Raw genomic sequence first — 23,113 nt, 5'->3', positions numbered from 1 at the left:
GATCCTGGACAGGTCGGCTGCACCGTGCTGCATGGTTTTATCTTAGAGAGAGTCTCTGTTAGAATGAAGAATAAACAGTCATCAGTCATTCATCATCTATTTTTATCTCAAGTTTGAATTAAAAACAAATAATCATTTACAGGAAGTAAAAAAGGCCCAGTCAGCTGTGTGTCATGAGTTTGATTTAGACTGAAGGTTAGAAACAATCAGCTGTATATGCTTACCTGTCAGATTACTTTCACACTTCATTTTGTGATGTTTCAGGTTTTCGAGCTCTTTGTTCGTTCTAATTTTATCAAGCGCTGATTAAAAAAGAACAAACAAACCAGTCAGTCAGTGAGGTTTGTTTACACTGAAAGGATTTTTGTAGCTTTGTGTTTTCAGTGTTTCTTTAGTTCTCATGTTTTCAACTGCTGATTTAAAAATGAGAGAAACAATCAGACAGATTTTTCAAAAAGCTCTGAAAAGTTGGACGCATCTTTAAGTTGTTGCAACACGATTAAAACAAAGCCAATGTGGCACTCTGCAGTGTTTTACACCTTCACTGTAAATATTTTGCTTCTCATTTAACTTTACAGAAAATTAGATCATTGATTTTTTTTTAAGTTAAGAAACAAAAAGAAAACCACACAAACTCACAGAGACGATAAATAATGATGAGAGCAGCTGCCAGCAGGATACAGAGAACCACCAGTGCCACTCTCTCTGTGGTGACCTTTGACCCTCTGTTTGATTTTGCATGCCGAGAGTCAGGAGCTTCACCTGATGAACATTTAGAGGAGACACAATGTGAGAGTTCAGAAAAGTGTGTATTTATCAGTTACAACAGTTTTAAACAGTTTCTCATGTTACAATACTTTAGTACTATTACAGTACACTGAACTGTAGCTGAGTGTCAATACAAGAACATTAAAGTTGATTAAGATGCTTTGAACAGGAAACACTTGAGTTAAAACATGTTAACATGTCACACATCCTTTTGGTCAGTTCCTGTTTTTGTTTTTGCTCTTCACATCTTCATTTTGCAAAACTTTTAAACACTCTTTCTTCATCAATTACTTTTGACGCTTTACATTTCTGATGTATGCAATAAATAAAGAAAAATAATTGATATGATTAAACAATGAATGTGGACTCAAACTATTTTTAAGTCGTATACATATAATGTTGTTCTATTCCAGCACAAACATCTTAACTTTAATTTAAAGTCTGATGATGATCACTCAGATCTGACTGAAGCTCCGTCACCTTCCTGTTGTTTTACCACCACATTAATGTTCTTACCTTCTATGAAGCTCTGCGGACGGCTCATCATGCTGAAACTTCAAGATCCTGACTTCAGACTTAATCCAACAGTCTCTGAATCACAAAACACAACAAAGTGTTGAAATTATGTTTCCCTTGTTATTTATCATAGATTCAATTCTTTATACATTTAATAGAAAATAGATGTAGCTAACAATGATGCTCACTCTAATTGCTTCCTTACTCCTTGTAACTTCAACTTCTGTGTTAAAGCTTAAAAAAACAACTTCCTGTTGACTAAAGAGGAGGGAGGAGGCTTCAGCTACAGTCTGGTTCTTCCCGTCAGAATAACTTTTATTAATATTTTTAATAACTGATGAAAGGGTTTTTTATTGTTGAAATGTCTGTCCCTGTGGTACATTGTGCTGATCTCTTGCATACAAATGCAACAACAATTTTTTGTGTTCCATCAGATTTGCAGGCAAGGCAAGGCAAGGCAAGTTTATTTATATAGCACAATCCAACAACAAGGTGATTCAAAGTGCTTTACAGAGACATTAAAAACAAAAACAAATAAAAAGCATGATTTAAAATTGATTAAGCCAAGCAAACAAACAAACAAACAAACAAACAAACAAACAAAACAGTATATAAAATCAGTAGTTAAAATGTAAGTTTTGAAATGTAAGCTTAAAAGTGTGGATTTGGTGCTTTATTCAAAAGCAGCTGAGAACAGGTGAGTCTTCAACCTGGATTTAAATAAACTGAGTGTTTCAGCTGATCTGAGGCTTTCTGGGAGTTTGTTCCAGATATATGGAGCATAAAAGCTGAATGCAGCTTCTCCGTGTCTGGTTCTGACTCTGGGAACTGATAAAAAACCGGATCCAGATGACCTGAGGGATCTGGAAGGTTCATACTGGGTCAGGAGGTCACTGATGTATTTTGGTCCTAAACCATTCAGAGCTTTATAGACCAGCATCAGAACTTTAAAGTCTATCCTCTGACGGACAGGCAGCCAGTGTAAAGACCTCAGAGCTGGACTGATGTGGTCCACTTTTTTGGTCTTAGTGAGGACTCGAGCAGCAGAGTTCTGAATGAGCTGTAGTTGTCTGACTGATTTTTTAGGTAGACCTGTAAAGATGCTGTTACAGTAATCAAGCCTACTAAAGATGAATGCATGGACTAGTTTTTCCAGGTCCTGTTGAGACATCAGATCTTTTATCCTTGAAATATTCTTGAGGTGATAGTAAGCTGATTTTGTTATTCTCTTAATGTGTTTTTCTAAGTTTAGGTCTGCATCCATCACTACACCCAAATTTCTCGCCTGGTTTGTGGTTTTTAGGTGTATAGATTGAAGTTCTCTGGTGACCTGTAATCGTTTTTCTTTGGCACCAAAGACTATTACTTCAGTTTTGTTTTTGTTTAGCTGTAGAAAATTGTGGCACAACCAGTCATTAATTTCCTCAATGCATTTACCAAGAGCCTGTACAGGGCCTCGGGCTCCTGGTGACATTGTGATATATATTTGTGTGTCATCTGCATAGCTATGATAGTTTATTTTGTTGTTCTTTATAATCTGTGCCAGTGGGAGCATGTAAATGTTAAACAGAAGGGGTCCCAAGATGGAACCTTGGGGAACTCCACATGTGATACTTGTCTGCTCAGATGTGAAGTTACCTATTGATACAAAGTATTTCCTGTTTTCTAAGTATGTTTTGAACCAGTTTAGTACAGTTCCTGAAAGACCTGCCCAATTCTCCAGTCGTTTGAGTAATATGTTGTGGTCAACAGTATCACATGCTGCACTGAGATCCAGTAAAACTAAGACTGACATTTTTCCACTGTCTGTATTCAAACATATGTCATTAAACACTTTGGTCAGAGCGGTTTCAGTGCTGTGGTTCTGTCTAAAACCTGACTGGAAGGCATCGTAGCAGTTATTCTGTTTTAAGAAGTGATTGAGCTGTTGAGAAACTGCTTTTTCAATGATCTTACTTAAAAATGGGAGATTTGAGATCGGCCTGTAGTTATTCATTTGTGTCTTGTCAAGATTGTCCTTTTTCAGTATAGGTTTAATTACAGCAGTTTTTAGTGATTCTGGAAACACACCTGACATTAAAGAAAAGTTTACGATCTGTAACAGGTCTGACTCCAAAGTCTTTGAGACCTTTTTGAAAAAACTTGTTGGCAGGACATCTAAACAGCAAGAGGAGGAGTTCAGTTGGCCTAAGATGTCCTCCAGGTCTTTGCTGTTAATAGGGTGAAACTGTTTGATGGTGTTTAAACAGTTTTTCGGTGGACACAGTACATATCCTGGATCTGCTGTTGATGTACCAATTGCTTGTCTAATCTTTTGGATTTTTTCTGTGAAGAATTTGGCAAAGTCATTGCAGGCCATGGTCGAATGAAGTTCAGCTGCCACTGACACAGGAGGGTTTGTTAGCCTGTCAACTGTAGAAAATAAGACCCGAGCGTTATGACTGTTTTTGGTGATGATGTCAGAGAAGTAGGACCTCCTTGCACTCCTCAGTTGTAAATTATAATTGTGAAGTTTCTCTTTATAGATGTCATAATGAACCTGGAGGTTTGTTTTTCTCCATCTGCACTCAGCTTTCCTACACTCTCTTTTTTCATTTTTCACCAGTGTGGAGTTTCTCCATGGAGACTTCTTCCTTCCAGAGATAACCTTCACCTTAATGGGAGCAATAGTGTCCATTACATTTAACATTTTAGCATTGAAGCTAGTGACGAGCTCATTGACTGAACCTCTGGACAGGTCAGGTGTTAATGGGAAGACCTGGTTAAAGATCTCACTACTGTGTTCAGTTATACACCGTTTTGTGATCACTGCTGTTGATATATTTGTGTGGGCTGAGATTTTACTTTCAAAGAAAACACAGTAATGATCAGACAGGCCCACATCAGACACAGTAACCTTTGAAATGCTCAGGCCCTTGGAGATCAGTAGGTCAAGAGTGTGTCCTCTATTATGTGTGGCCTCTGTTACATGCTGAGTCAGCCCAAAGTTGCCCAGAGTGTTGCTCAGGTCTTTAGTCCCTTTGTCCTGAGGGTTGTCCACATGGATGTTAAAATCCCCAACAATAATTACACAGTCGAAATCAACACAGATCACAGACAGCAGTTCACTGAGGTCATTAAAAAAGTCTGCACAGTATTTGGGAGGCCTGTAAACATTAAGAAACACAACTTTGGATGGGGCCTTCAGCTGTAAAGCCACATATTCAAAAGACTGAAAACTTCCAGGAGATAGCTGCTTACATTAAAATGATTCATTAAATAATGAATCATCTTCCCCTTTAACAGGCGGTTAAAGGGAAGATAAAAACAAAAAGTATTAAAGCATAACAAAATGAGGAACTGCCCATGAGATGAGGTGATATTTTAGCATGTTATTAAAATTGTTTTGTCGCAAATGTGGCACAACCTAAAGTTTTCTCAAAAATCAAGCCTTTTACACAGTGGTGAACCATCCACCCACAAATATCTGCCCTCTACTGCTGAGTCTGTCAATCTGATCCAGAACTTGTCATCTTCATTCATGATGTTTCTCATTCTTCTCTCCAGAAATGTCTGAACAGAAACAGTTGAGGAAATGACTCCCTTAGGGAGAGGTGGATGTTGTCCAAGAGAAAGACAATGCTGGATAATAACTCCCACCCACTCCATGACATGCTGGCTCACCACAGGAGCGCGCTCAGTGAGAGACTGAGATTACCAAAAAGCACCACTGAACGACACAGGAAATCATTCCAGTGTGGTGGACTTTTGTGTGACATGTTTAACTATATAACTATATACACTATATCTATCTACATATCTATCTGCACTGAACATGTATGTTTTAACTTTCATGTAGTCTTAAGCACATGGTTTGTTAAGGTGGTACAGTAACAGGGCTGTTAATGTAAGGGGAGAGATCTCCTGAATAACTCACTCTCCAGCTCCGGTAACTAACTTTCCCCAATACACACTCAATGTCTTTGATGATGCACAACCAAAACAGTAACATTGTAACAGAGATCCTGAACACATCACAATAAAATATCATACGAGATAATCACACACACACTCACTAACCTACACTGAAATGTTTTTATATGTTAAGCATGTAACCTATGTAGTTATAAGATTGTATATTATAAGATTGTGCCATTTGCTTTGTAAGATTTAATAATTAGGATTAATGTGCGATGTTTGACAGTGTCATGACCTGTTTTGATAGGCCAAAACAAAGGGTAGCCAGAGTCCTGACTGACCTCTGGCCAGGACCTTGGCCGCTACCTGACCCTGTGTTTGGCTGGAGGACAGGTGGGAAAGTTACCCAGCAGCAGGTGGCGGGGATACTGGTCCCTATATATTAGGGGGACCAGATGACACCTCAGCACGTTTTTTTCTGCTGCTGCTTTCTGTTCGTCTCTGTGTTGCTCTGCTGTTTGTGCATTTGGCTGTACACCCCAGGGTCTGGCTTTCTGCTATGTAATTCTCTTGCTAAATGTCTGGATGTATTTTTCCTGCTGTTCATGATTCAGAATTCTGTTCCAAGAATTCTGCTCTTTTCCAGAGCATATTTTTGAGTGCCTTGATTTTAATTGGATCTAAAAAAGTTGGATCTCTATCAGGATGGCTTCTACTTTTGCGACCACAGTGTGTCACCAGCGTGAATAAGACTGACAATTAAAAACAATCAAAGTGTGACCAAAACTTGCAGTAGACTGGCCATAAATGCTTAAGTTTCAGATTTTTATTGACACTTTTTGTTCTCATACATTCAAATACTGTTTCAGAAATGAGAGACATCAAAGATTTTATGAATTACAGACAGATTACAGAATTACAAACAGATTTTTTTTTTTAAAAAAAAGGATTACACACCAGATCTGAAAAGCAACACACAAGCTGAAGCTGAAAAGAAAATAATCACGCTGATTCCAACACCTCATAGATCATAAATCATAATTTTTTTTAATGGCTTTGTTTTTTTTAAGTCAAAAGTTGTAAAGATATTTGTGTGTAAACAACTTTTTTTATGTTACTGTAAAATCTTTGCTCCTTAGTTAATTAGGAAAGAATTAAATTGTATCATGTGTTGATTGATAAAACACAGGCCTGAAGGTATTTTTCTTTACACACAGATGATATTTTATTCTAATTTACAAATTAACTTCAATTGAAAACTGTTCTTAGACAGAATGAAACAGACATGGAAATACTGCCCCCCTGTGGTCAGGCTGTAATTGTCTGATGTGACTGTGCTCCTCCAGCATTGTTCTTTTGATTTAAAAAAAAAGGTTTTAGGTGTAATTTCTTTCTTAACAACGCTTGTTTATTTCTAACATTCTGAAACATCTCACATCATGAGCTGAATAATCCTCCACTCCAGTGTCTGTTTGTGTGGAAACATGAAAAAAAAATGTAAACAATCAACACTGAAATTTAATTCAATTTATTTGTACAGCACCAAATCACAACAAATAGTTGCCTCAAGGTGCTTTATATTATAAGTTACACCCTACAAAAATATACACAGAGAAAAACCCAACAATCATATGACCCATATGAGCAAGCACTTTGGCGACAGTGGGAAGGAAAAACTGGATCTTATCAGAAAGAAACCTCCAGCAGAACCAGGCTCAGGGAGGGGCGGCCATCTGCTGGTTGGGGAGAGTGAAGGAAGACAGGACAAAATATGCTGTGTTGTTGTAGAAGACTTTTTTTTTTTAAAGAAGAAACAGAAACAGCATAAATCATTTCATAAATCATAGTTTATTTTCTGTTCATAAAGACTTTCATAAAAAGTCCTGATGTTAAAATTGCATCCAAAAAAAAAGCTTTTTTTAAAAAAAACATATGTCATGGTCCCCCGGTCCTCTCTGGTGTCTGTTTATTTTGGCTGTTCTCTCTCCCCCTTGACTCCTCCCAGCCTGGTCCCCACCTCAATTTCATGCAAGCTTGTCATAACTCACCTGCTGCTCATCATCCACTATTACTCTGCCACTACTTACAGCCATGGCGAAGTGTTGTTCTTCGCTGACATAGAACCACCTGCTATATAGTGCAGTAAAGTCACACTGCAATAAAAAAAAACTGAGATTTAAATGGTAAATGGCCTGCATTTGTATAGCGCTTTACTTAGTCCCTAAGGACCCCAAAGCACTTTACACTACATTCAGTCATTCACACACTGGCAATGGCAAGCTACATTGTAGCCACAGCTGCCCTGGGGCGCACTGACAGAGGTGAGGCTGCCGGACACTGGCGCCACCGGGCCCTCTGACCACCACCAGTAGGCAAATATACTTGGGCAAGTAGTATCTTGCCCAAGTATATTTGGCATGCAGCCAGGAGGCAGCCTGGGATCGAACCACATTTCTTGTTCGTGTTAATCACTTCAAAACTACAAAATATCAGATACAAAATATTACTCATGTTTATTTTACTGTGTTCATTTTGTTTCTGTTTGTGACATTATTTTAAAAATTGCATCACTTCATTCTGGTGGTTCATATGTGAATTTCAGTCACATACTTTTTTAAACTGTCCTTTAACTTCTGATTTCTCACAAATACTTCTTTGAGGCTTTGAGCAAAATGCATCAAACCAACACTTCAGATCATCAGCTCCACCTTTTGCTCCCATCCTCGCACAGTCCTCTCCATCAGGATGTTCACCATTGCGCCCTTTCCAATTGTCTGGCTCGTTGCCACTCCAAAACTTCAAACTAAGAGATAAAGAACAAAAAGAATTAGTTTAGTAAAAACTCACAACTTTCATTCTGGAAATGAAAAAAATATATTTTCACAACAATCAAACCTTTGATCCAGTAATGATCCGTCCACCCACACCCATCTGCCCTCTACTGCTGAGTCTGTCAGTCCGATCCAGAACTTGTCCTCATCTCTAGTCATTACATCTCTCAGTCTTCTCTCCAGGAAAGTCTGAAAAGGAAAAGATGATGAAAATGACTTTGTTAGACTTTTCTGTGCTGAGAAGGTGAAACATAAAGATGTAATAAAACATGTGAGAACATGAACATGCAGCAGTGTTTCATACCTGCTCCTCTCTGCTGTCTATCTTAACCAGGTCTCCTTCTTTAGCTCTACACTCATCTCTGCTCTGTTTCCAGGATGATTTACTGATGGAGAAGTAATAGCACTTTCCTCCATCTTGCTCCCAGCCTTCTTCACATTTATAACAAGGATCATCTTTGAAGAGATTACAACAACGACTTCAGTCAGGTGGAAGAAATCACTGTTCATGTTTGTGTGAACTTAGCTTGAAGTTTGTGTCTCAAAGACAAAATCCATAACTTACCTACTACTGTAGATCCTGGACAGGTCGGCTGCACTGTGCTGCATGATTTTATCTTAGAGAGAGTCTCTGTTAGAATAAAGAATTTAAAAAATCAACTTTCATCAGTCATTCATTGGGAATGTCTGACCAAATATCACAGTATACCAGGTGTATATGCTTACCTGTGAGATTACTTTCACACTTCGTTTTTTTAAGTTTCAGATTTTCAAGCTCTTGGTTAGTTCTACTTTTATCAAATGCTGATTAAAAAAAAAATATCAAAAGCAAATAAACAAATTAGTCAGTAACTTTTTTGTTTACGCTGAAAAGATTTTTTACATCTGTTAAAAAGTAAAATACAGTATTTTGAGAAAAACATTCATCAGAAGCATTATTCTTCTTAGCATTACTGAAAAAAGCTGATGTTAATTAAGTCTTATTAAATTCTAATATTAACTCACTGGTAAAACACAGAGCAATGAGAGCAGCTGCCAGGAGAACACTGAGAACCACCAGGACCACTCTCTCTGAGGTGACCTTTGACCCTTTGCTCACCACAGCTTGTTGAGGACTGTCTGAATAGTGAGAAAAGGAAACACGTTAGAGATGTGAGATGTGGTGTAAATGTGTTTCAGAATTTTATTGAGCTAGATTTGAGATGTTAATGTTCTCGCTGTTTTTGTACAAAGAACACGATTCACTGGCTCATTCTTCAAGCACAGAATCACAGATTTAAAACACACCAACCTCAAAGGTAAACAAGTGACTATTCTGTCTATTCTCTTTTTCCCATTTTATTTTGTTTTTATAAAACTCTGTTTATCCATTTTTTTTAATCTGCAAGGCAGATAATAACATATTTGACTGCACCCTGTATTCATTGCACATTCCTGTCTTTAATAAAACTGGACATGATGAAGTTGTAAAAAACAGAGCTGGTGCTGGTAGATGAGTTTAAACACCTGGGATCAACCTTCCAAAGCAACAGACAGTGCATCACAGAGGTGAAGAAGAGAGTGCAGGCAGGTGGAGTAGCTGGAGACGAGTGCAGGAGGCAATTTGTGACACACAAATATAATAGCAAGATGATGTATAATTTGGAGATGACGGTACTGACAAAAAAGGATAACCCAAAGTTTTATCACCAAAAAAGATCTAACCAAACAGTGGATCAAGACAAAAGTTACAAGTCAAAATATACTAGTAAACTAGTTAAAACTAAAATGATATGACACAGGTCAAAGCGCTAATCTCCTGAATGAAACTGTGCATCCACCAACTGATTTTTGTGGACTACAAATAAGGAGATAAGCACTGGAGAAATAACAAACAATGTTAACAATTATAACAAAAAAAAATTAAGTAGACAGTGAAGAGGAACTGAAGGACAGCATGGTGCTACAAGTTTCGTTTAGATAAATGAGCAGAGTGTCTGGTCAGAGTCGGTCTTTGGGGGACTAAAATTGACAATTTTATGCAAATGATCTTTTAGCGGAGAACTGCTCCTCGAGACAACCTCAAACTCAGCACCGTAGTTCCTCTTCTGCAATAAGGCAGCCCAGTGGTTTTTGAGAAATATAAAGAAACTGCATTGACATTAACACACATGCACACACACACACACAGAAACTCGTTTATTTAAATGAACCACTCCTTCAGAACCACTTCCTCATTCTTTAATTAACCTTTACTTCTCTTTAGAATTTTACCAGTAAAAACAAAAAAAAGAAACGTGTCTCATTTACAAGTTTCCCCAATTTTTGTAAAAAAAAAAAAAAAATTGGGGAAACTTGTAAATGAGACACTTCAAAAATGAGAGGGTCTGATGTTCTGAAATTAAATTTACATTATTTTTACAACGAAGTGTGGTGACAACTCCACTACAATTTTGTTTTTGTTCATTAATCATTTTATTTCAGCTACTTTTTTATACTGACAGTCTCTGATGCTGCTGTAATGTCTATAATTTATATCTCATATTCATCATTGTCATCTTTTTGTCTTAAATTAAGGTGTAAAAAAATGCAAATTGTGTACCAGTACTACTGTAAAAGTTGAGCGTGTTTATTTGTTGCACACATTTTGTCCTTCTTTTTAAAATTTACATACAGCTACAATTTTGGAAGAAATGTTCTGCTTTTTTTTTTTTTATTACTGCTGTTTGCCTACCAGACAGCTCTGCTGTGGATGGCTGAGTCTTTGAGATCTTGATTTCAGAGTAAGTCGAGTCAGTCGATGGGGTAACGGCCTCTGCAATGAAAGATGAAACCGGATTGTTGCACAGTTAACACTGACAGTGGCTGCCGATAAAATGAGCGGCTGTAAAATAAATCACTGTATTCACATTACACTCAAACCTAAGATGTAATATAAACAGCTTTTCAGAGATTTTTTAGGAATCTTTTCACATGTAGAAAGATGACTAGATAAGTCTCACCATTGGCTCCCTTTTTTCCTCTTGCAAACTTCACATCGGAGTAAACTACCTCAGCTTCAGGCATTTTGCTGTGTGTGTGTGGCTGCTGTGTATTAGCAATTCTAAAAGAGAAGTTTCACAATATACAGACAAAGAAAACTTCCTCACAAGATTGTAAAATCAGTCTCAAAAAGACCTGAGGCTGTAATTGCTGCCAAAGATGCTTTAACAAATTATTGAGCAAAGGCTGAGAATACTTGTAAAATGTTTTGTTTTTTATTTTTAACTTTTTTTTCAAGAATTTTAAGCAAAAGTTTGATTTATGGCATAAGATACAGCCTAGATCTGATGCAGAAGTATAATTCACACTTTAGCCCTGTTGCCTCACAGCAAGGTCCTGGGTCCAAATCTGGGGTCTTTGTGTACAGTTTGCATGTTCTCCACATAACTATACAGGTTCTCTCTGGGTACTCCAAGACATGGATGGGGTTAGCTTAACTGATAACTCACTGGACACTCACTGACTACATTGAACGTTTATTTGGCATTTTTATTTATACAGCACCAAATCACAAAAACTGTTGCCCAAATGTACTTTATACTGTGAGGTAAAGACCCTGCACTAACACAAAGAAACTATCTTTGTGTCTGTCTTTTTTTTTTTCTTTTGGTGGCATTTCGAAGTAAAAGTTTAATACTGGACTCCTTCCTAAAGCAGTTTATACATTTGTTATTATATATTTTGTATATTATGCTGTTCACAGGCTACAGACGCATATAATTGTTTTAAGTTCACAACTGAACCAAAAACTTTTTATATGAGATATGAAGCAGCTGGAAAAGTACAAACCCATACTGTGGTTTATTTTAAATAACATTGTGTTGTTGTTGACGGGTGAATTGTTCACAATAATGCTGAAAACAGTTCTTGATGTTCACATGTGAATATTTTCTTTTTACTGTATTTATTGTTGTAAAATTGTGCTGAAAATAAATCCTTTAGTGTCATGTTCCTTAACTAAATGATCAATAAAAACATTTACCATGTAAGACAGAGACCTTTTATATAACTGTAAACTGTATAATTCAGAATAGCACTCCATTTCCAGTTGTAAATTAAAAACAATAGCCAGCATTCAGTACCTGAGAAACCTCCCAGGAGCCTGCAACCAGAGCTGCAGCAGTGATACAGAAATACTAGAGAGTGGAGAAAACTCAGATGGAAGTCTGAGAAGACCAGTTGCATATCAGTGGGTTTTTCTTAGAATTATATTGTGCAAAACTGGAATTTCTTCAGCATTTCATTGGCATGTAAGGCTCCAATGTCGCAGTTACATAACTCAGAAGAATTTCTGTTGCAGCTGTGTAGAGCGCTGAAACCCAGATGTCTGTGTCAGTGTGACCTTCGTCGTTGTGTCTTGCGATTCACTGCGCAGTCCTCTCTGATCAGGCACATGGACGTGTCTGATAGCACAGACAGAATGTCTTCTAATCTTTAATCCTCAGATGAGTTGTGAAAGTGAAAGCTACGCTGTGTAGAAGGTCGAGAGCTCCACAGATCAGTCTGTGGTGCTGAAAACTTTCTTTTCAGAGCCATACGCTCAGAAACCTACATCATGGTTTTATTTGTCAGTGGTGCAGGAAGTGTTTGTTCATCAGTGTTTAGGTCAACAGCCAAATATTTCCTTCAGCTGGTATTTGCTAGTGATGAATAATAGTTCCATACTAAAAAACACTTTCTCTCCCCTGCAGGCCCCTCGGCTAGCAGAGAAATACTGCGTTTGCCACCTGGCGACTGGAGACATGCTGAGGGCCATGGTGGCTTCAGGCTCCGAGCTCGGCAAGAGGCTGAAGGAGACGATGGATTCTGGCAAACTGGTAACTGCTCTTCTATTCATGATCTTTCTATAAACTTTTCTTCCTGTCCCTTTGTCTCCTCTGAGGTTTTTATTGACTTTGCAACTCGTTATCCCGAGTCTTTGATGACATCTCATGTTTTCCTTGTATTACGATTACTTCCTTCCTTCCCTTCCTTCATGTTAAATCTCAGCCATGTATGGGGCAGAAGTGATGAGCTGTGTGAAACTGTTTATTTTTATGTTTTACAGTTCTGTTCTAACTGTTGTGCTGGTCTGTCACATTGTATGCCAACATTTTATCAGTCCTTCATGCACATTCAGAACACACATTTCTGCAGTGATGGTTCCAATAAAGTTTATTAAAACCACATGACTGTATCAACAATAATGCTAAAACAAAACTAAGAGAGGCATGAAGAGAAACAAAAACAAAAAAAAACCTGGAGGTCTGTAACATGTGGACAGGTGGATTTCTGTTCCAGTTCAGTTTTTTTTTATATTCCAGCATGTTCACTATCAAGACTACACACCAATCCATGATCTGTATGTAGCATTCAAATCAAGTTCAATGAACTTTATAGTGACTATTTTGAAATCTGAGACTGGATCAGATTCACCTGCAGCCACATGATCTCACTGTCGTACTTAAATGTCCAAAAGGCAGATGGTTGGTGGTGGTTTAGACATCGAGTCAAGCATCATGACGCCAGTAAAACTGCCCAAGTCTGGTAGATCCTGAGCACAATTCAAGGCTAAAATCATGTTATACTTTTAGAGTGGGCATGCTCTGCTGACCTGAGTTGTGTGAGGAACTGTTTACATATCAGAGGCACAAATTAATACAGAACAATGACCCCCAACATTTCTGTTTTGAATGGGGAAATAGTGTTGGGATGAGAATCTTGTTGATTTTTAAAGCCATTTTATTCTGTATCATAATAAATTGTTTGTGATTCTGTGGCCACTTAAGTCTCTTTTATGTCAAAATTCACTTCTGTAACATTTGTAGGCGTCTGTGTGTTTTCCTCTAGATTTGTGTCCAGCGCTGTACGCATGTTTGTGCAGCTGCTTCAGAGCTCTTTGTTTCCGTTTCATCTCCCAGCATGTAACCGAGGTTCCTGGTGTAATTTGCTCAGAGCTTTTTCCGATTGTGATTTTCTGCCATCTGTGTTTGACTCTCACTGTTTGGTGCTGTTTGCTCTTATTTGTGCACTTTAATTTCCTGTTGCTGTATACAAAGATTTTGTATTGACATGAAATAAATGTATAAAATCAGTATCTTTAGCAGAGGTAAAAATATTGTTGCTTGATAAATAGGAGTTTTTGTGTCCCTGCAGGTCAGTGATGAGATGGTCGTGGAGCTCATAGAGAAGAACCTTGAGTCGTCGGCCTGCAGGAACGGATTCCTGTTGGATGGATTCCCCCGAACGGTCAAACAAGCAGAGATGGTGAGGACTTAATTTATTAGTGTTTTGGTGCGTTTTTAATGTTGACTTAATAATTCATGAACAACGAGTTTGCTTTACTTTAAATACAGATTGGCTAATGAAGAGATTAAACAAACTAGTTTTAATGTTGATTCATGAGAACTGAGCACGCTGGTAGGTTTCTTTTTCAGCTCGAGCTTTCCCCAGTTTCACTCTTTTGTGTGTGTGTGTGCGTGTGTGCGTGCGTGCGCATGTGTGCACGTGTGTGCGCGTGTGTGTGCTGTTAATTTTATCTTTTGTATTTCTGTAACTATAAATGAAAGTTTACTGAAGTAACGTCTTTAATGTGGATTATGTAGTAATTTGGTAATCAGCCATGTACTCATGGGTTTGTCAGTCAGCTATATCCAGAATGCTAGTCTGCTGAAAGCTGCAATACCTGATTGAGACTTCTGCAGTGAACTTTGGTGGCGTGTCACCTATGTACGTCGCCAACACCACAGGGGTTTGCGGTTACACATAACTCCTGTGGTGTTGCTGTATAACTTAGACGTGAAGGTCACTGAGGTTCAAAGTAAACTGGAAATGCATCAGACTAATGGAGTTTATTCTGGTACATGTCAGAATAATGCATCAGTTATTCTGTTGAGAAAGTCACCACTGGTGAACTGAAACAGAAATGTGTTACTTTCTGGTCTGACCTAATGTTTGCATAAGCTGTACATGTTGAAATGAGAGAGTTATAATTGTTACTTCTTGTTTTCTTTGGTGTGTTTCTCTCCTTTTACTTTTGTTCTTATGCAGTACATTAATACGTCTAATGATCTACAAAACAAGTCTCAGAACACTCAGTATGAGACTCTGAGCCCTGAATCAAAGCTGACCCACACTCTGAACACGCAGACGTCTCTTCACAGACATTCATCTGAACATTTGTCAACGTTTTGGAAAGTCTCTGTATGGAATTATTCATTGGTGTCCCCTTTCTTCACTATACCCACTAGGGCCAGTGAAGAAACTCACCCAACGTGGAGACAGACATAAATAGACACTGTACACACAATCACACTCCCCAAGCGTACTCTATACCCCAGGTCTAGGTACCCTTGCCCCTAGAGGGGGAAGCTGCACCCAGACCCAGGTAGTGTTACCCTCTTCCCTGGGGTGGAGAGAAGCAGACCGCCCCGACTCCACAGCAGCAGGGAGGCCCCACAGAAAATGAAATATCGCGATAGAATATGGGTAAAACGCACATGTGCAGTGCCTTTGTTTTCATACGCACATGGCGGAAAAAGCATGGCGGTGACGGACAATGAGATGGGCGAAAGTGGAACGTTGAATGAAACGGATGAACCAGAACTGGTTTGTAAAAATGCTGCAACTTAAGTGGTGTGGAACTAGTGTGGCTTTCGCCCGTCAGATACACAACAAAGCACTATTTTTGGTAGAGCATGCTAGCGGGCCGTCGTTATTACCGTGTTTTTTGGAAAATACGGCACACTTAAAATCAATCCTTTGATTTTTCTGAAAATCGACAGTGCCCCTTATAATCCCTTGTGCCTTATGTATGAATTCTGGTTGTGTTTACTGACCTCGAAACGATTTTATGTGCTACACGGCGCTCGAAAATCTATCAAATGTTTTAGTACGACTTTGCTAAGCTATGAACCCGCACCGCTTGATGGATTCTCGGAGCATTACGGCTATCGTACTCAGGAGCCTCGCAGAGTGATACGTACTGTGCTTCAACATAATATTACCGTATTGTGTGTATAACCTCTTTTTAAGTTTTGTGGATATTATACATGGTTATGCTGAGGATATGTCGGCCAGTTTCCACTGGAAATGCCTTTTGGTTAAACTGTCAGCAAGGAATTTGCATTTGCACTGTTAAATTTTTATATAACTTTAATGCACATAAAAAACAGCTGCTTGTTTAAGTGAAAATACATTAATGGGGGAGGGGGGGGTTGCACTAATAAAGTTGTGGAGTTGTAAAGTATTTTGTCTAGTCTCAATTATATCGTCAGTTATATCGTTATCACAAATTTTCAAATGTATATCTTGATAAATATTTTTGGTCATATCGCCCTGCTCTAATCATCACCATCTCACTATTCAGCTCAAGCAGCTGAACTTGTAGGACTAACAGACACATGTTAAATGACTTAAAATCAACCAGTCATCATATAGATATACACTACCAGTCAAAAGTTTGGACAGACCTTCTCACTTAATGTTTTTTTGATATTTTTACTACTTTCTGTCAGCGCACTAACAACACTGTCTTACAGCTTTATCATAAAAGTTCTGTTACTTGGATAATTAAGAGAGGGGCAAAGAGCATCATGTATTGACTAAATAAAACCCTGGCTCCAAGGTGTTCTTATTAATACGCAGATTATGTTTTATTTCAATTTACACTGCTCTAATCAGAATGAATCTCCTTCTTCATCTTTCTGTTGATTTACCACAACGTACAAGTTATAATCTGTGTTGCTACAACTTCAGACTCTGAAGAACTCTGAAGAACAAAGTGGTGTTTTTTAGAATTTTAAAGGAATTGGAGGAGGCTTCATCCACAGCCAGGTTCCTTGTGTAAGAATAATTGATTTAAATTTGGGTCACATTTGACCTTTTGTCCATTTTTATTTCATTTATTTCAAGCTTGATTTCAAATTTATTTACTGAGGGAAAACAGGAATACTGTACAGGTATGGAAATACTGCCCCCCTGTTAGTTCCAACATTCTGAAACATCCCAAAGTATGATGTGAATAATCCTCCTCTGCAATTTCTGTTTGTCTGGAAACAAAAGTAAAGTATTTAAAACAACTGTGAAGAGTTTACTTTAAAGAAAACACCAATAACTGTATTATATCATTTGATAAACATTATTGATTTTTTGAAGTTGCAGTTGTACCTGTGCTGTTGAAGCACTCAAATATTTTTATAACAAAAAGTTTAGTTAAAAATAAACTTAAAGAAACTAGAAAACTTGTAACCGACAGACGAGACACTTTAAAAAAATAAATTGAAACCTCTCAGGCTCAAATTAAGTTTTTTATTGCTAATGCACAACCAAGTCCTGCAGTGGTAAATCTGAGTAAGAAAAACTCATAAATATGTATGTGGGGTAATCAGGTTGTTAGTTTTTAACTGTTGCAAATCGGCAACGCCTGCCTCGAGAGGGTTAACACTGTGTGTGTGTGTGTGTGTGTGTGTGTGTGTGTGTGTGTGTGTGTGTGTGTGTGTGTGTGTGTGTGTGTGTGTGTGAGAGAGAGAGAGAGAGAGAGAGAGAGAGAGAGAGTATGTGTGTATCAGGGTAGGGTAAATAAATAAATTAGGAACTGAACCGATCATCAAATAATAAACAAGAGGGAGGGGTCACTTGCCCCTCCCTTCCTTCCCTCCCCATCTCCAGCTGCCTGCCTCTTCCCGCTCCACCACAATCACCCACACATGCAGGGCCTTGGGGTAGGGGTGTGTCACCAGGGTGCAGGGGAGGCATCCCCCCCTCTGTCCCAATTTTATCCCACAACTTAGACATTCACATTACTCACACTCTCATAACACATACATATAGGACCTTGGGGGTGGGCACGCTACACGGCATCCAGATGACCATCAGAGTGTACAACCTCACCCCTGGCGCCGTTGCCCACCTCTCAGTTTTAAATGCACGTAGACATTGAGGGCTATCAGGAGGGGCTATGCGCTTACCTGTGGCTCTCTGACAGGTAGCTCCATACCCTCCTGGGTTTTAAATGCACCTTAGAACACACATGCATCAACACTACATATGAGCGGGCGGAGGGAGGTTTGGAGTCTTCACACACCCCCGTTCTTTGCTGCCTGTTGGAGCAGGGGGGCTAGGAGGAGGAGTTGGCCGTCTGATTGGGGTCTTGAATGTGGCGCCTCCCTGCTGCTGCGGAGTTGGGGCGGTCTGCTTCTCTCCACCCCAGGGAAGAGGGTAGCACTACCTGGGTCTGGGTGCAGTTTCCCCCTCCAGGGGCAAGGGTACCTAGACCCAGTTCTTAGAGTACGCTTGGGGAGTGTGATTGTGTGTACAGCGTCTATTTATGTCTGTCTCCACGTTGGGTGAGTGCTGAGTAATTGCAAATGAGAGCATGAGGGTGGGAATGGATGTTTGTATCTGTGTGTGCCTGTTTGTCTGTGTCTATATGTCAGGTTGAGTATCAGACGCCACCTCTCTGGGGACATCTCAGGCCCTCCAAGGTATGGAGGCCTATCTCCCCCCACCACTCCCCCTGCCAGTGGCAGACGCCCTCAGACATCGGTGCATTGGTGGTTCTTTGTCTCCGGGGATGGGCGTCCAGGTACGCACCGGCTCACTCCTGGTGGCTGCTTGTCAGGGCCTGGAGCCTGGGGCTCACTCGGGCACCTTCAGGGGTGGGGTGCCCTCGGCCTCTCGGCCTGGGGCTCGGTCACTCTGGCACAGCTGGCTGCCGGCGGAGCTCACTGGCACGTCACTGCAACCCCCCCTGGCTTCTGCTCCGCGGCTGCTGAGTGACCCCTCATCTGGGGCTCTCCTCAGCTCTTTCTGGGATAGTGGCGCGGCTGCCCCTCTGTTGGTCTTCCTTGGTCTCTTGTGTTCTGGGGGCCTCTGGATGTCTGGAGCCTGGATCTCCTCCATACCTGCTTCATGCCCTGGAGGACGGGGCTGTGGCTCCCCACACCCTCTAGCAGATCATTACATGCAGGAACCTTTTAAATACAAGCGCGTTCATGCTCACAGGTGTACACACGGGTGCTCACACACACAAACTACACCCTTTTTGGCTCCTACCTCAAAGCACACTGTGCGCTGTTGATCTTACGTGCGGCAGGATAATATTCAATATTTAGTATTTACTGTTACATTCCCATAGATCATCGTGATGTTGTTTATTATGTTGCTCTTTTTTTTGCTTGTTTTCTCTTTTTTCTTTCTCAACAGGTGATCCAGGTGATTGATATACGTATTTTTTGTCTGTTTGTTTTGTTGGTTTTTGTTTTTTGCCCTTTATCCCCGTCCCTCTTCCCCGTTGTTTTTCTTTCCCTCTTTCTTTCTCCCTTTTCTTTTCCCCATTCATGTCTGTCCCGTCTGTAGCAAGTGAAAATAAAATAAAGTAAACAATAAAAGCAAAGATGAATCAAATAGACCAATACGGCAAGGCTGGGATGGTCCATTTCGTAAAGTAAATCCGTTGGGCATCTTTCTTTGCCTTTAGACAATAATTCTGATGGCAAAAGAACCAAACGAGACAGGCGAAAAAAAAAAATAAATAAACAAGAATTCAGTCCCCCCAAACTCTTGGTCAATGACTCAGAATCATGAAATCTTGATTCAATGAAAAGAAACTGTTCAGTGTGTTTGTTTCATGTTGCTGAGATGATGTCAGAAAAGCTGAAAAGACTCTGACTGCTTTATATGACACAAATGTTATTGTCTTCAACTTCTGCTCTTTTCTATTCTCTGTGTCTCCTCTTAATGTTCATCAGGTGAAGCTCCTGACTCTCAACATGCAAAATCAAACAGAGGGTCAAAGGTCACCTCAGGGAGAATTGCCCTGGTGGTTCTCTGTGCTCTCTTTACAGCTGCTCTCATTATTCTTTACATCTCTGTGAGTCTGTGGTTTCCTTCAAAGTTGTGATAAACAATAAATTAAATGACAAACAGAACATTAACAATAAGGGTTTAAACTATTATGATTTGTTATGTTTTATTAAGTCTCTCTTTTCAGTATCTGAATAAAAACAGGAAACAAACAGCAAAAATAATCATCATGAAATCCAAAAACTTGAAAAGAACAACAAAAGCTAATCATTGCTGCCCTCAAGTGCCCAAATGAAAACATTTTAGTTTTTTGCAAACATATATTATTATTTATTATTATGTACAGCTTTGGGTAATGATCTGTTATATGTTACTATTACATGAAAAACAGCCAACTATTATTACAGTTTTATCTGCTTACATTAAACATATTTGCACGGACTATATCTGGAACACAGAGCAGACGCAGAAAGTGTCAGAAGTTTCAGTATTTGTTTCTCCATTTTAATGAATCAGCGTTTGAACACATGAGAATCAAAGAAGCACTCAAAAACCTCAAAAATGCTAAAAAAAATTTCACAGGTGAGCATAGACGACGGGAACTGTGCAAACTTTGGCAGACTTAGATTATTTATCTTCAGTCTAAATCAGTATGGATTTCTGTGTGTGTGTGTGTGTGTGTGTGTGTGTGTGTGTGTGTGTGTGTGAGCCTTAAAAGTACACATCAATTAGCGAGAGTTTCATTAAAATAGGACAGTGAAACATTTTGTGGATTTCACTTAACCTCAGGTGATATTACTGAGTGGGAAAACCAGCAGTGATCCTCTTATCAAGCAGAAAAAGACTCACTGGTCTTATTTACCATCTCTGACCCTCTGGTTTTAACTAAAGAGCATGAAGAGTTTCACCTGATTAACATTTAGAGGAGATACAGATGTAAGAGTTCAGAAAAGTGCAGAACGTGGATACAATAACATCAACATCAGTTCAATATAAAGCAGCAGAATCAGAAAATTAAACCAACAGATGCTGTTCCTCTAGACTGTAGTGCTGTAGTGGAATTGCCTACATATCTACATGTGAGGTGAAGGTCATGCCGCTGATGGTGTGACAGGATGTAAACATTGATGGTGTCCCCCTCAGCTGCACACTTTTTTTTGAATGATGGTTGACGGTTCTCTAAAGAGCAAATATTTCCTGCTAAACTCCACACAAGTCATGATTTATGACAAGAAATTCTGCTACTAATTTAAGTTTGTCACAGTACTTTTTGATTGTTTGCTTGTTTGGTCACTTCTTTGAGCAATCCAAGGCAAAGTCCATAAACTGTCAATTTAAGTGTTTCTCTGTTCATTAGTAATTAACACTTCCACCAAGTGTCAGACTAATCAGTCGTATCCAGAAAAAATATCAAACAGTATAATGGTCAGTTACAACTTTTATTCACACTAACATCTATTAATTGCTCCATTTTAACACAACATTTCTTCCTTTTGTCCTTTCTCCTGCAAAACTGATAATTTATTCATAGTTTCTTCTCTAGTTGAGTGAAGTATTCATTCATTCAGGGGAATCTAAATGTTTTGAGATATTTCTAAATAACAAAAAAGCATTTGAAAACACTTAAATGAATTTTAGAAGTGCTCCCACATTTCGTGTTTATATTAATCAGATCAAAAAAGAAAAGAAAATATCAGATGCAAAATGTTACATTTTTTTAATATATTAATTTTTTTTTGTTTGTGACGTTACTGCATCACTCCACTCTAGTGTTTTATAGACTGAATTTCAGAGACATACTTTTTTTAAACTGTCCTTTTACTGCTGCTTTCTCACAAATACTTCTGTGAGGATTTGAGCAAAATGCATCAAACCAACACTTTAGATCTTTAGCTCCACCTTTTTCCCCCATCCTCGCACAGTCCTCTCCATCAGGATGTTCACCATTGTGCCCTTTCCAATTGTCTGGCTGTTTTCCACTCCAAAACTTCAAACTAAGAGATGAAAAACAGAAAGAAGTGTTTCAGTAAAAACTGATAACCTTAAAACTGGAAATGAAAAAAATATATTTTCACAACAATCAAACCTTTGATCCAGTGATGATCCATCCACCCACACCCATCTGCCCTCTACTAGCTCTACACTCATCTCTGCTCTCATTCCAGGATGATTTACTGATGGAGAAGTAATAGCACTTTTCTCCATGTTGCTCCCAGCCTTCTTCACATTTATAACAAGGATAATCTTTGAAGAGATTACAGCAACGACTTCAATCAGGTGGAAGAAATCAGTGTTCATGTTTGTGTGAACTTAGCTTCAAGTTTGTGTCTCAGAGACAAAATCCATAACTTACCTATTACTGTAGGTACTGGACAGGTCGGCTGCACCGTGCTGCATGATTTTATCTTAGAGAGAGTCTCTGTTAGAATAAAGAATAAAACAGTCATCAGTCATTCATCATGTGCTTTTTCTGAAGCTTGATGAATGACTAATTATAATTTGCATGGAATAAAAAAGACCGACTCAGCTGTGTGTCATGAGTTTAGACTGAAGGTTAGAAACAATCAGCTGTATATGCTTACCTGTCAGATTACTTTCACACTTCATTTTGTGATGTTTCAGGTTTTCGAGCTCTTTGTTAGTTCTAGTTTTGTCAAATGCTGATTAAAAAAGAACAAACAAACCAGTCAGTCAGTGAGGTTTGTTTACACTGAGAGGATTGTTGTAGCTTAATGTTTTCAGTGTTTCTTTAGTTCTCATGTTTTCAACTGCTGATTTAAAAATGAGAGAAACAAACAGACAGATTTTTCAGAAAACAAGAAAAACACTGAAAAGTTGGACGCATCTTTAAATTGCTGCACAATGATTAAAACAGAGCCAGTGCGTGCACTCTGCAGTGTTTTACACCTTCACTGTAAATGTTTTGCTTCTCATTTGATTTACAGAAAATCAGATCATTGATTTTTTTTTTTTTTAAATTAAGAAACAAAAAGAAAACCACACAAACTCACAGAGACGATAAATAACGATCAGAGCAGCTGCCAGGAGGATACAGAGAACCACCAGGGCCACTCTTTCTGTGGTGACCTTTGACCCTCTGTTTGATTTTGCATGCCGAGAGTCAGGAGCTTCACCTGATGAACATTTAGAGGAGACACAATGTGAGAGTTCAGAAAAGTGTGTATTTATCAGTTACAACAGTTTTAAACAGTTTCTCATGTTACAATACTTTAGTACTATTACAGTACACTGAACTGTAGCTGAGTGTCAATACAAGAACATTAAAGGTGATTAAG

The 23,113-nt window shown here is 38.9% G+C and overlaps 2 protein-coding genes across 2 annotated transcripts in view; one reads left to right on the top strand and one right to left on the bottom strand.

Annotated features, from left to right (window-relative positions):
- Nucleotides 1-4,701: 4,701 nt before the first annotated feature.
- LOC135933509 (C-type lectin domain family 4 member A-like) lies at nucleotides 4,702-11,079 on the bottom strand. The gene is made up of 10 exons (XM_065471599.1): nucleotides 10,994-11,079; nucleotides 10,726-10,806; nucleotides 9,018-9,131; nucleotides 8,739-8,816; nucleotides 8,578-8,643; nucleotides 8,317-8,468; nucleotides 8,077-8,201; nucleotides 7,792-7,984; nucleotides 7,230-7,334; nucleotides 4,702-4,836 (listed from the first exon to the last, which is right to left on the bottom strand). Exons 1-10 carry the CDS (start codon nucleotides 11,055-11,057, stop codon nucleotides 4,702-4,704), a joined length of 1,113 nt encoding a protein of 370 aa, XP_065327671.1. The 5' UTR covers nucleotides 11,058-11,079.
- A 1,638-nt stretch (nucleotides 11,080-12,717) lies between these two features.
- Nucleotides 12,718-23,113, top strand: part of LOC135933491 (adenylate kinase 2, mitochondrial-like) — a 51,601-nt gene continuing 41,205 nt past the window's right edge. Inside the window, exons 1-2 of the mRNA XM_065471561.1 lie at nucleotides 12,718-12,850; nucleotides 14,169-14,279. Coding sequence (XP_065327633.1) covers nucleotides 12,776-12,850; nucleotides 14,169-14,279 — 186 coding nt within the window. The 5' untranslated portion in view covers nucleotides 12,718-12,775. The remainder of the gene's footprint in view (nucleotides 12,851-14,168; nucleotides 14,280-23,113) is intronic.

This window comes from Pelmatolapia mariae, linkage group LG22 (assembly GCF_036321145.2).
Source record: "Pelmatolapia mariae isolate MD_Pm_ZW linkage group LG22, Pm_UMD_F_2, whole genome shotgun sequence".
NCBI classification, from domain to species: Eukaryota; Metazoa; Chordata; class Actinopteri; order Cichliformes; family Cichlidae; genus Pelmatolapia; species Pelmatolapia mariae.
Note: the sequence above shows the minus strand (reverse complement) of the source record. Positions and strands in the feature narration are given on the sequence as shown.

Excerpts from the sequence above, each read along its gene's own strand:
- LOC135933509 (XM_065471599.1), bottom strand. The coding sequence starts at position 11,057 with ATGCCTGAAGCTGAGGTAGTTTACTCCGATGTGAAGTTTGCAAGAGGA. Across the intron at positions 8,469-8,577 it reads TCCAGGATCTACAGTAGTAG|ATGATCCTTGTTATAAATGT; the intron begins GTAAGTTATGGA and ends ATCTCTTCAAAG. Across the intron at positions 7,335-7,791 it reads TTAAAGGACAGTTTAAAAAA|TGTGACTTTACTGCACTATA; the intron begins GTATGTGACTGA and ends TTTTTATTGCAG.